General features: G+C 39.4%; 1 protein-coding gene across 3 annotated transcripts in view; it reads right to left on the bottom strand.

Moving 5' to 3' along the window:
* The window catches only part of afap1 (actin filament associated protein 1), a 100,081-nt gene that overhangs the window by 22,531 nt on the left and 59,076 nt on the right, over positions 1-18,474 (bottom strand). For all 3 annotated transcript variants that reach the window (XM_005753182.1, XM_005753181.1, XM_005753180.1), the window contains exons 4-7: positions 4,992-5,100; positions 4,632-4,843; positions 4,363-4,542; positions 212-298 (exon numbers count right to left, since the gene is read on the bottom strand). In XM_005753182.1, coding sequence (XP_005753239.1) covers positions 212-298; positions 4,363-4,542; positions 4,632-4,843; positions 4,992-5,100 — 588 coding nt within the window. The remainder of the gene's footprint in view (positions 1-211; positions 299-4,362; positions 4,543-4,631; positions 4,844-4,991; positions 5,101-18,474) is intronic.

Here is an 18,474-nt window from a genome sequence, read left to right on the forward strand (position 1 = left end):
AGATAGATAGATAGATAGATAGATAGATAGATAGATAGATAGATAGATAGATAGATAGATAGATAGATAGATAGATAGATAAAACCGCAAATCGCAAATCTTCTACCAACCTGAAACCTGATTCAAACCCTACAAAAGCAACGCTTAATGACAAAATACAACAAGCTGTTAAAATGACTATCATCTATCAGTGTGAGTGTGTTCTGTTTACCTTTTCCAGTTCAGGTTTATGCACTGGAGATCCAGATCCAACTCCATCCAAATCTATGCTCCCATTAACACACACCTCTCTCATCACCTAGGAACACCACAAGGAAATACGCCATTAGCTAACGTGGCTGCCATTCACATTAAACAAGTCCACAGTCACATATTTGATTGCCGCTGTGGGAGATCAGATGCCGCCATCTGTAACGGCTCCTGACTGCTGATCATACCATGTGGGTGGATTCCTAATTTAAAAATCCTAAAATATTTCCTCGCTGAATTGCCACATGATTAAGAAGCTCATTCCTTCAGTCTAGAAGGTTTGACTGGGGTAATGCAGGCCACATGTATGGTGAACTCTCTCACATCTCATCATGCTACTGAATCACAGCCAAGGGAGCAACAAGCAGTGCATGAACTGCAGGAGGGAGAGCATGCATGCATGTGGTGTGTGGCAGTAGTTGGTGGTGGGGTGGGGGTTGGCAGGTCTGTAACAAACATGAGACACAAAGACTTTGCCTGCATTCATGGAATCCATACACAATAAGGTCCAGTAGGGGTGAATGAGATCTGCAGAGCTGTGAATAGGGCGCCAGCGTGCTTTACCATGACCTCATTGGATGTCTGACCTGGCAACCCACCATGGGATCTGGCAATCCCAGACATGTGGCAGTGACAGAGAGTGCAGATGAACAGTGGGTATAGCAAAATGAGATTTCAGTTGAACCGCTGTGTGCGCAAGTTGGCTAATGCACTCCCTGACACACATGCAGACACACACACACACACACACACACACAAACTCCCACTCGTCTGAACCATCTCTGGCTGCGCTGGGCTCCTCAACTCATTGGTTTTGGCTTGGAAGGAGCATAACTGGGTTTCGTGGGGGAAATGACAGGCTGTGGCTCCATGGGTTTGGCTCTGAGAGCAGCTAAGAGGCCAGAGAATGGGATAGACAGCAACATCATGTCTATCTTTCCTTCGGAGAGCTTTTGCTGCCATGCCAGTGTACTACGTAGGTCTGATAATGCACTACAAATCAAAAAGAGGAGGAGGTGGTGAGACTGGAGGCTATAACTATGGGTGCTGAAACACAACTTGCAATAAAAAAGAAAATAGTGTTGACTGATGACTTGTTGCTCATTGCTTGTTCACCTCCTTGCAGTGCACATTTTGCAATTTTATGGTATAAAAACAGCTTGATTTCTTTACAGATGAAGCAACTTGAAGCATTTAATAGACGTGAAACCCATTCTTTACAATGTCTGCAAACCTACAAATGGCTGTCCCTCCATGACCCTGGTTCTCTTCCTGTTAAAAGGGATTTGAAATAAAGTTTTCTGTCTGTCTGTCTGTTTGTTTGTCTGGCAAAAGATTTAAAAAAAAGATATAATCAACCAACACAAACCTTTTGTTTTCTGAGTGATTGCTTTTGGCAGCACTTATCCAATTGATGCAAAAAAATAAATAAATAAACTAAAAATAAACTAATCTGTCTGTCTCAGGGTTTGTTTGTTTTTTTTTGTTTTTTTTACAATTCATTGAGGCCTATTTTAAAGGCTCATGCTGGAATAGTTGCATTACAGCTCAAGCTATAAATGTATTGTAAATGCTTATCTTGAAAGTGATGAAGGCATTGCCATGCACAGGACAACCATACACTGTCAAGGAGTTTGCACAAGGGGTTGGACTGTAATGGAAACTTGAGCAGATAAGCTGTGACTAACAGTGCACATTCCACTTACTTCCCCCAAACTTTATGCAGGCAAAGAAAAGAAAAGAGAAGTTAGTCAGTCAGCGAGACAAAGAAATGAGGTCAGACTATATCAGCAGGCAAAGATGAAGACAAAGAAGGAGTTAGGGCGTGGGGAATCCATACAATTAAAAAACACTGAAAAGGAAAATGAAGCAATGACACAATATGGACATGTGTGCTCCATAAACACATCGTTAGCCTACAGGGTCTGGGAGAGTCATTATTGTAAACTATGGGCTTTGGAAAGCCTCAGGTACTCTCCCAGCTTTCCCTTCACCCTGCTTTCTTTCATTTCTTTCCTCTCCTTCTTTTGTGGAGCAAAGCAGGGCAGCTCCTTCTGTTGAAGCCAATGACTTCTATTTCACATGCTGACTTCATGCTGACTTCTATTTCACTGTTGGCCAGTGGGGGAAAAATATCCAAATAAATTTGAACTTCTTTGATTCAGATCGATAATATTCAAGAATGACTGCTACTGAAGCTCAATGTCTCTCTGGGTAAAAGATGAGCTTGTGAGAGGTGGACAAAAAACACAAAGCTCAAGAGACAAAAATAAATTTAAGGGGGAACAACGAATACTTAAAATATCCAAAAACAGTCTCAATTACTATTTTTTCCTTCTTCTTTTAATAACCTGTCCTGTCCAGCAGTTTTAGTAAGTTGAATTGTAGTCTGCATGTTCAGTTGTGGCAACCACAAAGAGACAAAGAGGGAGGGGGGCAGCAGACACACTGGGACATATCCACTTTGTGTGACTTGATGCTACTCTTACACACCCCACAGCTGAAGGGAACACAGACCAGCCAAGGAACGTAACCCTGCATGTAACAAAGCCAACTGTAGTGGCATGACGAACTACATGTGCATCAATTAAGTAAACAAAAAAACCCAGAGCAATTGCTAGAGTTACAAAATACCTGCCACGGCACTATCAGTTCAATTTGTTTCCACAATCCCGACACCTGACTAAATATGTGTCCAGACCCAGTTTCTCCAAGCAACAATTTGTGCACTCATTACCATCACTCGGATGATTGAGGGATTTGTATATTTTCATGGGTCTGGTTGAAACCGCCTGCAGATACTTCAGCCCCCCGATGAGGTTACCTGCACCAGCCAATCAATAAACAACATCTAATTACCATGCCGAGCAAGTAATTGAATCAAGAAGAAAAAATCCAAACTGTTTGGGTCTTTGTTTCCTGACTGCAATAAACATGCTACAGCTGAAACTTCCAGAGAAAGACCAAAAGGAAACACTGCATATAGTAAGACTGGTGTTTCCATCAGTACATGGGGAAAATATGCTTGAGGGATTGTTTTCTTAACAAGGAGGAAAACAAGAAGACAAATCACATATTCAAGTCTAAAAGTCCACTGGAACTGCTGGAGGCCACAAATGTTTATAAAAAATACCATCACACAAATGCGCTAGGAGGCATCTTAAAATAGCACACGATAGGTTGTTGAGAAACCATAAATTTCAGGAGATACATATGAGATCTGAAGGGAGCAGAGATGAGAGGGAAGAATGTGGGGTGGGGGTTTCCTTTTAAAACAAAAAGACCAGATGACACCCACCATCAATGTAACTGAAACAGACAGAGCACAGAGGTGCTCTCCAACAACAAATGGTTGCAGGGATAGAAAAGCAGTACCGGAGCTTATTTGATGTCAGCGGGGCGGGTTTGTTTTGTGGACTTGTTGAGCTGCCAGAACGAAAGATCAGAGAGTGAAAGAGAAGACAGGGGAAGGAAGGGGGGAGTCTGTGAGAGAGAAGCAGAAGAAAGGACTCAGAGGACTGCAAACCAAACATCTCCACATGAGAGAGAAACCAGCAGAACCACCTGTTCACAACAAACCAGTCATACAATACGAGGAAAAGGCCCATCCTGAGGAAGAAAGCCAAGACAGTTACACCCTTTATTCTTTAAAAGTAACTTGAACCCACTCTCTAAAACATGTGAAAGCAACTTAAAGGCTGATCCCAAGATATTTTAGATGTTCAGCAATCAAGTAAAGCTAGTAAAGATCCAAGAAAAGCTAGTATGCTGCACTGGTGTTCTTGTCAGCTTCAAAGTTGGGCCACACAGAATGCTCTTTATCTACTGATTAACTCTTTACCCCTTAAAAGCCTACCAGGCATAACCTTTGAAGTTCTCTTCTCAACTGAGTCGTTTGAGTAGAAAAAAAAAGACTGGGTGTGCACCCTTGAAAAATCCGGAAACTATTCTAATGGTCGTCAAACCACAACTTTATTGATACATATCAATAAAGATGTCAAAGCTCGTCATTATTGGTACAAATTCCATCTTTATGGGAAAAAGAGTTCAAACAAACACCGTCTCTATCCAGTGTGATGGTAAAAGCAGTAGTTTTGAGATTTATTGATGTACCTTAAGCCACTCCTCGGCCTGTTCTTTGCTCTGCACAGCCAGCACCAGGGCGTCTGCACCTTGGTGGACAATCTTTAGTTCGTGCTTCTTTTTCTTGCCATCTTTAGGGATGTGTGTGATGCTGCACACTGACAGGTTCAGCTCCATTTGGGGAGTGTGGTCTTTGGAGGATTTGTAACACTGCATGGAGAGAAAGATTCTGTTTGTAGTGCAGTTTATGCTCACCATTTTTACGTACACAGACAGTAACATGCCTGAGTTTTTCTCACCAGCAGTTTGTTGTCTTTGATGACACATAGGAGTTTGGTCCACTGGCCGAAGCGCTTCTTGCGCAGCAGGAATGCACAAATCCGGGCGTCCTTCACGAGGTCCATGGACGCTTCCTCAGAGGGCCACTGGTGACGCATCTTCTGGCTCTTCCCATCCTCCTCTTCCTCATCGTACGACTCATAGGAACTGCTCATGGCATCCGAGTCATAGTCTGAGAGGGCATGAATAGACTGCCCTTCATTTTATATTCAAATCAGGTAACGCAAAAACTTGGGACACACTCACTTTTTTCTTCAGAAGTCTGTAACATAACTACTGTTACATGATTGATGTGTTTTATATATTAGCTTGTCACTTACTGGAGGTGATGTATTCTGGAGCCTTTCCAGGACCTAAAGGAACCGCTTCCTCATAGTAGCCTTCTGGAAGAGATGAGCTGGGCAGGGGAGGGGGCCCGTTATTTGGAGTCTGCAGAGTGAACACAGGTTTCCTCTACTTTTAATAATGAAACTTCAAATGACATTTTAGCTGCTTTGAAACATGGCACTGAACTGATCTGGTCTAGAACCTTCAATCATTTCAGCACTTGCAATTCAACTGACAAAACAACAGCCCTCTACATTAACACTCACCAGGCACATCAATTGCTTTCATTCATGACGCCTGGCTCTTCTGTGCAGAGATGTTTTTTCAAACAAAAATGCTATACACTATTCCTGGGATTATTTCCTTTATTTCCTCTCATCATCAATAATGAGAGGAGATAAAAGACCAGTTTTACATTCAAATGTATCAATATTTTCATACATTCTCATTCATACAAAACTCGATCCATCATGCCTCAAACACAAAGGGGAATTAAGGATACCAGCCATGATCTTTTGTCTTCAGTCTTTAAAGGTGGTGACGATAATTCAAAATTATTAATCTCCCCATCTGCCTTTAATCACTGTCAGAACTACAAAAAGGAAGTAATTAGCTGCTGTAACGTGAAGAAGGAGATATTCTTCTGGTCCAAGACAACTTAAAGGAAGCCATTAACGATGTTATCAGTGCAGCATTGAGCCTACTTCATTACTAAGTGTCACTTAATAGACACTAACAGAGCAAAACAGAGGCACAATGGTTGCCGTTGTTTTGCTGAGGAGTCTTTCACTTTTCAGGTCAAAATCAGAAAATATTAGGTAGAAAGATGAGACAATATAATTAGACAGTGTCTGAAAGAGAAAACAAGAAAGTGTCGGTTAAAGAAATCAAATCCGAAGTTGTGTTAAAGACACTAAAAATGGCTGAAATTATACCAACAGAAAGATACTGACATAATTCCACAATGATTAACTGTGGTCTTAAATGGAGTTAAAATATTTTCATGCCATTATACTGCAGAGCTCATGAGCAGTGAAGCTGAAGGGTGGGGGTGAGACGTGCTTTGTTTGGACGTGTTCTCGTTGGCACTGCACAGTCCTACAAATCTAGTCAACAGGGTGAGGGATCAACTGCGCAGCCTGACGTGATCCATCTTGGCTGCGTCGCACTTCTCAGACGTTTCACCTCGTACTAAAACAGCACTGTGGCTACAAACATCAAATCTGATAATGTGGTTTAACACTGGAACAAATAGCTTAGTGGCCGGCATACGTCAATGTACATATATTTTTTCCATTGCTGTGGAGTTGGGAGTTTTTGAAAGTTCCCCATGGAGTGCTACGACTTCTGTGGAACAGCTTTTTGATGAGTGTGTCCTTGTTGTGTTTAATGGATTCTGAGGTTCTCTATTTTGATGTTGGTGATGTCACATAAGTAGTAATATAGATGTTTTCATAACGCTTTAAAAACATAACCCTTCTTTTAAATCACTAATATGACCCAGGTGAGTGTAGCATAGCTTATTAATGTTTCTTCTAGAGCCTCAGTTTAATAAGCAGCCTACACAGAATACAAGCCAGAGAAACTGAAAGTGCATGACATGTTGTCAAGTTGTAAAGACCTTATAAGGCCACACTCTAAGCATCCCTGAAAGCACTTTTAAAAAAGACCAAGCCTGGCTGCTATGGCTGCACACTTATGGAAAACCTCTTTGATTTCCCTTTTTATTTTCTTTACTGATGGTATTGCCGATTTTCCAGTTATAGATGGGAGAAACATCATAAGTGCAGTCTAAGTCTATGTACTATGGGCCATAGGTTACAGCCGGCCCAATCAGGTGTCAGGGCTGCATTGATGTAAGCACCCATTACTGTAGCAACCTGGGACATAAAAAGGACTTGGCTCATGCTCTCAAAGCACAGAAAGTGTGTGTCACTACAACATGACAGTGCACCGTCCAACATCACAGCGTTAGTCATAATTATGGCATTTCTGTAATGAAAGAGCACTATTGAATTTTGGTTGTACATGTCTATTAGTGAATTAAGATGCCAAGAAAAAGCCAATCTGTTATTAGTATCCTGCTCGTCATTTTTATATTCTAGTATCTCTAGTGTTGAGTGGAGAGGAAAGCTGGGAGGGAGTGGGGAAGAGTTGTAGCAAAGGGGCTCGACTTGGACTTAAACCTGGGCTGTTCTGATTTTTTTTTCCTTTCTCTGGTAAGACAGTAGAAATCGTGACTCAAACATACAAACACACATATATGCTAAAAGTCACTCACTGAAGCCAAAGTATAAACTTGTGTGATGGTCTGTATCTCCATAGCAAGCTAAAATATTAGTCAAATAATCCCTTCTAAAATGCTCCAAAAGGATCCAACAGATACAGGTAGTTATAAAAATAACTTTTTAGCCCATTCGGGTTTGTTATGAAGGGGAGGAAGTACAACATCACTTTTGTACTTTTGCTTTTCACTGCTGCAAAGATAGGCATTTTAACATCGGAGTCTATGGAAATTGACTGAAGCCAGCCTCAAAAGGCACCTCGAAGGACTGCAGTTTTTGCCACTTTCACGTAGGCTTAATTTGTTTTTATTTGTCATTTGTTGAGCAGGAAGAGTGAGCGCTTGTTTTCATGCAGAGTACGTCCCGGATCAAAATGCGGTACAATCGTCGTCGTCGTCTTATTTTTTTTTTTTTTAAATCGTTGTCATTTGGAATTGAGATCGCACATAAGTATGAATCGAGATCGCAATTTTCTAACGATTAATCGTGCAGCCCTAGTGTCAATGCTCGTAAAACGTTTAACACGTCACTAACACCAGAGATGGGCAGTAACGCGTTACTGTAATCTGATTTCTTTTTTCAAGTAACGAGTAAAGTAAGGGATTACTATTGCAAAAACTGTAATTAGATTACCGTTACTTTCCCGTAGGAACGCTGCGTTACTGCGTTACTAAAACCGTGATTTTTTTGCGAGAATGTCTCATGACAGTGACTTAAGCGAGTGCGCCGTTAGTGACAACAGCTGTGTGCAGATCAACAATGGATCATATATCGAGTGCAGGAGAGAGTATGAGCGTGCAGCGTTTAAAGCGTGGAAGTACTGACCTTACTTTAAGTTTGATTCCATAAAAAGTGACAAAAACATTAGTGTCCATCGTGCGTGGGAAGAAAACTTCTTTTTACAGCGAAAAAACCCCCCTAAACTTCCAAGCAAGCACTGAGTGCGCAACGACGTAATGGGAAATTCACAGAGAAACTCGCGGATTCTTGCTGCGGCACACCTGCACCAGGGTAAACCTCCGCCTACCCCACTCCTGCTTTACAGGTGAAAATAGAGCAACAGGACCACTGAGTCTTTGACTTTATTTATTTGCTGCTGTGTTTTACTTGCATCTATTTGAAAGACTGAGTGTAAACACAAAAAATATATTTTATGTGCTGGAATGTGCAGAAAATAGGTTTAAATATTAAACAAATTTCTTCCAGTCAGAAAATGTTGCATATAATTAAATATTTGCTTGATGCATAAAGTTAAAAGATTAAAACTAATAAAACAAGTTAAAAAGAGACTTTTCCATTTGATTACATTTTGTATGATGGATTATGTAGAAAAAGTAGAATTGGGCTGAAAGATCTATCGCTTTATCACCTATTCAGGTTGTAAATCGTGTTTTTAAAAAGTAACTAAATAACTAAGTAATTAATTACTTTTGAAAATAAGTAATCAGTAAAGTAACGGGATTACTTTTTTGGGGAAGTAATCAGTAATTAGTTACTGATTACTTTTTTCAAGTAACTTGACCAACACTGACTAACACTGAAAACATAATATTGGCGAAATTCTTATGTTAATAACTGAGCCAAGCCAACTCTTCATCCTTGAAACATTAGAAGAAATGAGGCATTTTGGGTCGAAAAGATGAAATATAAACACTTAAAAACAAAATAATCAATTATAAATTATTCAAAGTTCTGGGACCTGACACTTTCATTCATGAGGTTTTCCTTTCTCAAGCCAAACCACAGTTCCCCATCCACCTGTTAATGTTCAGATGAAAAAATATCCAGTTTGTGTTATCTGAAATTCATTTTTGTTGAGCAAACCAAGTTTCCTTTTCTTCACCCCAAACACACCCTCATCCTCACCCCTAATCCTTGTTGTTCATCCTCCCCACGTCTCCTTTTTCATCTATAAGTCAAGTGTCTGGCTGGGCCTCTAGCAGAAATCTTATTGCATCTCCTCTGGGGAAACAGCAGTTTGGTGAACTCACTTTTTGGCATGGATGTGCTGCCCTGTTAAACGCCAGCAACACTAGCGTTCTCCACCCTAGCCCAGCCCTAAAAAAACAAAGGAAAAAATGTCTCCCTGGAGAAGAAGACAGAAAGAAAAGAAAGGCAGAGAAAGAAAAAGAATGAAAGCACTCTGCCCAGACAGTCTAACAACAGGGAATAATATATGGTTTAGAAACTTGACTTGTTTGTGCTGGTGGAGAAAGACTTTTGATATGGAAACTGCAGCGCCATATCTCACATCACAATAACTTCCTTTTAAAGACCCTTGAGCAGCAATAACACTATTAATAATCACACAGAAGTCGATTGTTTGGCTAAGCATTTTGCCTGAGTGCAGTATCACACCAGCGAGAATGTGACCCCATGACACTGCAATAACTCCAAGCTTGGAGGTGAAGAAAGAGCATTAGCACACATGAAACACACAAACGCACACACGTGTACAAATATACACCTGTGCACTTACACAAGTCACAGCACAACATCTTAGCTGTATCACACAAATGACCTGAAGCTTAACTACACTGCAATACAGGAGCACAATGAAGATGAGCTGACTGTTGTCACAATGTATATAACCCATCTGTTAACCATAAACAAATGAAAAACACACACACTCCATGTTCACATGGAGAACATGGCAGATCATTTGTTCCACAGATTTCTAAAACAGCCTGTTGTGATTGTGACTTAACATAATGTTTTTAATATTAGATTTTTATCATTTGGTTTTTAGTGTTTATTTAAATGTTTAATCTTAAGTTCTTAGTTCTAGTTCCTCTTTAAATTAGAGTTAGATTTTTCCCTCTATTTTCCCAATAGAAAGTTTATTTTTGTGCCTTTGTTTCTCTCTTTAGGTATTGTTGCTTACTTCCTTATCTTACTTTGTTAGTTGTTTTTTTGTATATTCAGTTCTACTTCCTGTGATTTGGTTGATCGTTTGCATCTGTGTTTTATTTCTTCCCAACTGTGTCTAATTCCCATTATCCCTCAGAGGGGTGTACTACAAAGCAAAATGAATGCCATAGTGCGTTATATAAAGCTTAAAGTTTTCACTATTTACCTGGATAAATCACAATATTCAATTCAATTCAATTTATTTATACAGCGCCAAATCACAACAACAGTCGCCTCAAGGCGCTTTATATTGTATACACCCTACAATAATACATACAAGGAAAAACCCAACAATCATATGACCGCCTATGAGGAAGCATTTTGGCGACAGTGGGAAGGAAAAAATCCCTTTTAACAGGAAGAAACCTCCATCTGCTGTAACCGGTTGGGGAGAGAGAAGGAAGACAGGATAAAGACATGCTGTGGAAGAGAGACAGAGATTAATGTCAAAAGAATGAGCAGAATGTTTTAATTTGCTGTTTCAGAATTTGTATGTTTTAATACTTGGTTCTAATGTGCTGATGCGTCTATTTTACACCAGTGGAATTGCAGCAATTAGAACACAGTTGAATCAATCAAATTAACATCCCCCTGATCTGACAACAAACTAAAGGAATTTCCACATCTCCTTTATTAGTAGACAGTATTAGGACGTTTATAGTGTTGTATACAGTAATGTATTCAGTTTAAGGGTTCAGAACGCTAATATGCATTCTGAAGTAAACCGCGTGCCCTCACCAATAAAATAATTATAAGGAAGAAAATGTTTATTTTACCCCTCTCTGTGTGATTAATCACCAGTTTTTCTGCAGCACTAGACTCGTCTTATTTGCAGTGTTGCATTTTGCTGTTTTTTATAGACCTAGTTACTATTTTATCATCATCTGATGAGCTTCTTCAGTCTCAGCTGACTGCAGGTTTTAAAAATTTTTTTTTTTTATTAAAAAAAATCAACTTGTCAAAAAGTAGGGAGACTTGGAAAACAGCCAAAATTGATGATAATTTAATTTACAAAGCTAAAACAATGTCTGAATAAATTGTGTATGAGCACGTGAGTCATTTGTATCCCTTAATCACCAAATCATAGGAATGAATTGATGTTTATGGAGTGTTGTTTTAATTTCCGTGTATGCCTGTGTGTCATGCTATTTCATCTTTTTCTTAGTATAAAGGTGACCACAGTTTGGGGAAGAAATAGCTCGCGAGTCACATACATGCACCAGTTACCCAGCTCATGCTGCTTGTGTGGGTGGACAACACAAAGGCCCTGATTTCCACTCCAGCAGTTCTTGTTTGCCACTACCAAGTCGCTTACATTGTCATAGTCAGAGCTATTATAGTTTTGTATTTTTATTTATTTTTATGTTAGTTTGAATTCTTTTTTTTTTTAATCTGTTTGGTTTCCACACAAAGTTGTGAAATGAAAGAAAAGACAAATTTGCCATCAAAGTTACTGATTGTGTGAAAAGCACAATCACTATTACCAGTAATTTTCATTATTTTCATCATTTTCAGTATTTCTATACTTATTTTTATACTTATACTTTATATATTTATACTTTCTATAGTGTTGCTTATACTTTATATTGCAAAGAACTCCCAATTTGCTTAAAGCAATTATATTAAAATTGTAAAGGGAGTTTTCATGACCCATCACGGCCTACATCAGCTCATGTCCATGGATGTGGATCCGAAATACCAGAATTCCACAGTCATAATGTGTAATTAGATAGTGGTAAAGAAGTCCTGACCTTGGTTTGGAGACTTTGAGTGGGAGGTTTGTCTGCTGCTCAGGCACTGACCTGAAACTCACATCTAAACATTTATGCCAAGTATCCATTTTTGCTCTGAGTAGGAGGACTGGACCTGAATAATGTTTCTGCCATGCTGCCAGCAGGACACTGGAATGGATAAACTGACTGGACATACGAAAGCAACTCCCTTAGGAAAGGATCTGGAAAGGGAAAACTGCAGTAGTAGCTACAGGTTTTGACAGTGACACCCCTATCGAAACTGAATTTTGTTTTATTGGCTAATAAAGGCCTGAAACATAAGAAATATTTATGTTTGTTCATCAGTATATCATAGAAACAGATTGAGAAATGTTTATGAAAAACAAAATTTGAGCCACTGCCAAAACGTTTGGCCATGATGGCAAAAAAGATTTGAAAGAACAGTTTCACAATTCTAAAGAAGCCGTGGCTTTGTCATTAATTGAAAGAATTAATTGAATATACCCAGAAAACTGAAGTAAAATGTTCCTTTAATCTTCTCCAAAGATTTTTCTAAGTGACTTGACTTCCTGGAGAACTTCCAAACTCTCACTGTGTCATCGTTACAAAAAATATTCCAAAGCACTAGAAATATCTGGTTCTTGAGAATGCTAAAGTACAGGCCTGTGTAGTGTTTTAGTATATCATTTACCCAAGAGAGTGTTTTTTTGTTCTTTTTTTGTTTTGTTTGTTTTTTGGGGGGGCGTGATGATTTGACTGAATTTTAAAAAAACATTTTGAAAAAAGAAGCTTATCCAACTCTGATGGGTATTCAATGTTTCAGTGTCTACTTCATAAAACATACACACTTCAAACCTAAAGGTAACAGAAATACAAAGACTTTGGTAACCATAATTTGGGGGACATTTAAAACCAAAAGAGATTTATTTGAAGCTGAATACATGATTATTCCAGCTTTATTTATCCAGAGACTCCTGCTCAGATTCCGATGTCACTGCAATCTACATTTACTGAAGCAGTCTTACCAAGCACACCTATAACATTTTGAAAGATTATGAAACCTTAATGCAGCACCGTAGCCAGCCCCCCCCCCCCGGGGACCCTGAAGAGGATAAGCGACAGAAGATGGATGAAACATTATGTTCGAAGTTTGAACTATTGTCACTTAAGATAAAATTCACCAATAGATGGGACAAAATGTGGACACTTGCATACACCTTTTCCACCATATATTCTTTGAAGCTTGGGCATATGATCAAGTTAAAAATTCATGCCAGACTGCAAGCAAGGACAAAAATATAAAACTCTGTTGTCCTAGTTAACCATCAGCCTCAGGCTGATCCTGTATGCCTCACCTTTGTCTCAAAGTAACCCTCAAATCATTAGCTTTTAAAAGATTGCATTTTAAAGCTCAATGTCAAATCAAAAAACAACTATTCTAACTGAATGAAGTTCAATTTCTCTTCTTCATGTTTGCATATAAACAACAGGAGCTCAGTTATTCCCATACAGTATGTCTGTTAATACATCTGGGTTATCAATTTGAGCTTTGTGAGAAACCAACCACAGCATACATTATGGTGGCTAGAGGAGTGGCTTCTGTCCAGTAGCAGCACTGAAAGTTTCATTGTTTGAAAGGGGAACTCAATCTGGAACTCAGGTGATTAGCAAACCGCTAAACATTTCAAACAAGAGACACAGTAATATGGGACGAAACCTAAAAACTCTCTGCAGGACTGCAGGATATAGGACTGCAGGCTCAGTGTCTGCCAGCCTCTGTGATACATATCTAAGATTTCCAGCTCCCTGTTTATACATGAACCACCCATGCTAGTGTTACCTCTGACAAAACAAAACCTTTCACACAACTCCCATTTTTGAAACTTCATTCTTTGCTTCCCCCGCATCGTTTTTTACTTTTTCCTGCCTCAGCTGGGCCAGTAAAATGTGCGTTTTGCAGGACAGGTGCATTCACCAGAGTGCCGTTACTGGAGGAAGTGCCACCTTGCCTGAAAAAATAACCAGAGTGAGACTCAGACTGGGTTGGGCATTTCCTCCATTTCTCTCACCTCACAATGAGGAGCCAGTGGAAGCCAGCATGAGCTGGTGGTCTGCAATTTTGGAAAGCAGGATGAGGTGGGCCAGCCTGTCATATCTAAATAGTGTTCTGTATTGCAAATAAGTAAGAAGTCACCTCAGCGAAGCAGAGTTTCATGAAAATATTTAGACATATTATAGAAGTGTTCTGCACATTTGCTCTTTGTCTGGGTATGAACTCAACTAATCTGATTGCAACAAAGTGAAACATTTTACAGTTGGAAAATACATTTGCCAGTGTTTTCTGTTCAATAAGCTATCTAATAAGTCCCCCATTGTTTTCAAATTACCTGATATTATGTGGTCCATCTGCATTTCTGTTCTGAAAGAATGACATTTCAGTACCAATACCATGATATGCTATCATGATCAGCCCCTCTAGCCTATACTGCCAGTCGACTGTCAGCGTTTGGCTCAGACAAAAGGACCTTTTCCCAGACTTCTTTCATTCCAGTTAAAAGTCTGGCTATGCAGGACTATTTCCAACAAATAATCACAATTACCGTGATAACTGAGCCAAGGACTTAACTGCTAAACTGTCGAGTTTTAAAATAGGGTTGCAACATCTTCTGCGAACAAGCAGTTTCTTTAATGGCCATTAGGTGGTGCCTTCAAGAAAACACTAGATTAAAGACCACCCATGTTCTGCAAGCTGCTGTCACTACTGCTAACAGCCAACTGAATACAAGGTAAGTTTAAACTTCACCTCCACCGCATGCAGCAGTTCTCTGAATGTTTATTAATTCATAAAACACGAAAGGAAGTGTGTGGTATTTAAGATTAACCCTTGAATGGACTGGCTGATTTTATGACATGATCACTCAATTATATCTATATAGCTACAAGCATGATATCATACTGCCAGTAACCTTTTGAGAGAAAACCTAAAATTGTAATTTAGAAGCTCTTCAGGCTTATTCAATTCAATTCTTGTGAATTTATAGCAGCAGGAACTACATGGGATTATCAATCAGATCCACTATCTCTTTAGGCCACTAAAGGAATCTGGCTATTCATTTTCCATGCTCCAATAACCATTCCCATTTGTATACATGCTGTGATCAGAGTCACTGAACAATAGTCCGACAGTGTATAGAGTACACTGTAGTATGAATTCATGGGTTAATGGGCATCTTAGTCAAATACCTATCAGTTAGTAACCACAAAAGCTATTTTTCTACCGAGCACCCCTAACTTTTGTTTGGTTCAATTGTAAATTCTGTTAGTTCTCTACTAGACTGCAGAAATAGACTCAATTTTCCCTCCGTGCTTTATTAAGTCACTTCAATCACATCATGTGTCAGGAAAAAAAAAAAGAAACTTGGCATTGTAAAAAGCCTTCAAATGCACTAGAGTGGGGGAAAAAGTTGTGAAATAGGTTTTCCATCCATGCTCCAGTTACTCAGTGGGGACTTTTTCCAAAGAGTGTTAGTAACTGAAACAGTTCTGGCCCTTAAGATTAACCATGTTGTGTGCATGTGTCATTAAGCAAAGGCCTACTGCTTTCTGCAGTTAAGACCTATTCAATCTCCAATTTCCCACTTGTTTGGTTATCCCAGTGACAAAGCGTGACACCTTACAATACAATCTGTTAAACAACTTCATTTCCTGTCACAAGTCAATGACACAATACTGCTGATGTCACGAAATGCTTTGCTGTGGTATACCAAGCCACAAAGTAGGGAAACCCCACAGAGGAATTAAGTCAAATATGAAAACAGATTCATCAGCACCAAATGAAAAACACACTGCGTGGAAAAACTCCTGAAGACAAATAATTTCTGAGGCCATACAAAAGTAAAACAGGGCTGGTTCAACTCAATATGTTTGATAGCAATCCAACTGTTGCCACGCACGCACCGTGTAGCTTGACACTGTACAGTGACACACTTAGTTGGGTGAGTGTTTCCCCTTCAGGCTAGGAATAATTTGGTTTGGCAGTATACAGCAATATAGTCTAAGGAGCTTGGAAAGAAAAGCATCTGGACTTCTTTAAGTTTCCTTGAAGACGTTTCACCTCTCATCCAAGAAGCTTCTTCAGTTCTAAGAGCAATTGGTGAAGAGTCCCAGATTTAAGCCCTATGGGAGTGTCCCCTAGAGGGTCTTGGACCCCCCTATTGATTCTCTACCTACCCACGCTCTTAGAACTGAAGAAGCTTCTCGGAAGAGAGGTGAAACGTCTTCAAGGAAACTTAAAGAAGTCCAGATGCTCCTTGGACTCTGAGGACCTGGATGACTGAGAACCTTCACAGACATACAGCAATACACAATGTTTTATAAGTGAGTAAAAAACACTCAGAGAAGATGGTGGTTTAAAAAACAAAGATTCCTCACAACTTCCAGTAATACATAACCATACAGAAGACTGTATGGTTATAGTACTAGCTACATTTGTGCTGAGATGAATATCCATCTTTAAAAAAGACCTGGGAGGGAGGGATGTCTGAATCAAAATGAGAAGAGGAGGAAATGAATTCCAAATGAATTCTAGACATACGGATCTACGGATGATGCAGCCCTGTTACTGTGTATAGCACGTCGGCCACGTGAGCACACTTCTGTGACGTGAATGCTTGAAGCACGGACGAACGGGATGCTCAGCGTGAGTTTCTCATGCATGATACAACTAACTTTAGTGTGCATTACATGGGTAACTAATGGTGTGCGGGAGGGTCTGTGTCAGGGGAAAGGCAAGGGAAGAGAGGAGAAAGGGAGAGGTGGCACTGTTCTCCAACATCAACACAGATGGAAATCATTTGTGTTTCAACTAGCAGGAGGACTGGTTCACATTCTGCTCGAACAGTGCAGCCCTTAGGATACAGCCGAGGAAACGAATCCTGACTTGAAGGTGACTGCAGCAAACGTTAGAACTCAAAAAATCAACAAAAAATTCCTAACACTTGAGGTTGCAGTCTAAGAATTTTCTTCTTCTCTCTGGTTTACAGTATTTGTTTTGTGGTGTGGGGATCTTAGACACAAACCTTTATCTTGGGTTTGCGGGACATTTAAGAGCAGCTTTAACTGTTTTTTGTAACATAAATGTCGAATGAACTGTCAAAGCAACTGGGGAAATTGTTTTGGACCCAAAAAAGTTCTTCACCGCTGTGTGCTCGAAATATTGGTAAAAGTAGTTGTGAGTAGTAAAACAAAAAAAGCTTGAGACCCAAGTTAAAATTCAGATTCATCAAAACTGAATGTTTGTTCCATTGCTATTAAAATTAAAAGAAAAAACACAAATCAATGGTGCACTGCCACAACAGATGACTTTAAATATCTCACCTCCTTTTTTCATCACGTGACAACACGAAGCATGAACAATGCAGAAACATTTTAGGCAGATGTTTACTATTTTTCATGTTGGGTGGAGCTCCATTCTCCATCTGGAAGTCCATTTGTTTTCTTTAAAGGAGTTTAATGGAAACACGCACAATTTACATTTTATTTTCCAGTATTCTTCTTTAAACTGCTCAAATTTTGGATGAAAACCATTCATGTGGCTGAAGCTGCAAGCTTTTTGATGACAGCAATGTACTTCATGCCAAAGATAAAAGAAAAATATTAATGTAACATAAATCCTGAATATGAAAAGTGACAGGATGACAAGAAGAGGACTTCAGTGGGATTTTGTCATACTTATTAGTCATTATGATCCAATCAGAGCCAGACCTTGTTTTTACTGTTTCTGTGCATTTACGTGTGGCATGTAGCACATTGTAAAATGGTGCTGTGATCCTCTTCCATGGAGGAACGTAGAGATTTATAAGGTGAGTGTTGTGGAAAGGATCAATCTGACATAAAAGGGTTCAGCTGCTCTGTCAGCAAACCCACTACTTGTACGGATTAAAGGCTTGGCATATTTTCTAACTTTCTATAAATTGCTTTGTTGTTTTGTCTGTCTTTGATTAGCAGGCATCACCAACATGTCCAGTGTACACAGATAAATATATTTAAGGTGACAAAATATTGTGCTGTTGCATCAAACAATTATTGAACTTTAGTTATATTTATACTGAGAAAAAACATGATTAGTAGTGTTATTGTTCTGTAGGTTTACAGATATTCTAGTTTCTGGGTTATCTGGCACTCAACTCCTGGAAATGAAGTTATTCCAGATGACAGCCTATTCCATCATCTCAGACTTGTAACCCTATCACACTGTCACGAATCAGTGCTGTTAACATTGTGGTTTTGGAGTTTTGGTGAAAAACTTTAAAGTGGACACTACCCCCTTTTTGTTGTGCTTTTATATAAACATATAAAGACCAACTTTATATGCATATACAATTAGGGAAAGACAATATAGTGGCTCAAAGTAGACCAGTTTCAGCTTGATAAACCAAAACAGGATCCAGTGGAAGTCTGTTTGGTTAGTGGATATCCTGCTGTGCGTGCGTGTGTGTGTGTGTGTGTGTGTGTGTGTGTGTGTGTGTGTGTGTGTGTGTGTGTGTGTG

The sequence above is a fragment of the Pundamilia nyererei genome, unplaced genomic scaffold (genome assembly GCF_000239375.1).
Source record: "Pundamilia nyererei isolate P.nyererei 1_Seehausen unplaced genomic scaffold, PunNye1.0 scaffold00411, whole genome shotgun sequence".
Lineage (NCBI taxonomy): Eukaryota > Metazoa > Chordata > Actinopteri > Cichliformes > Cichlidae > Pundamilia > Pundamilia nyererei.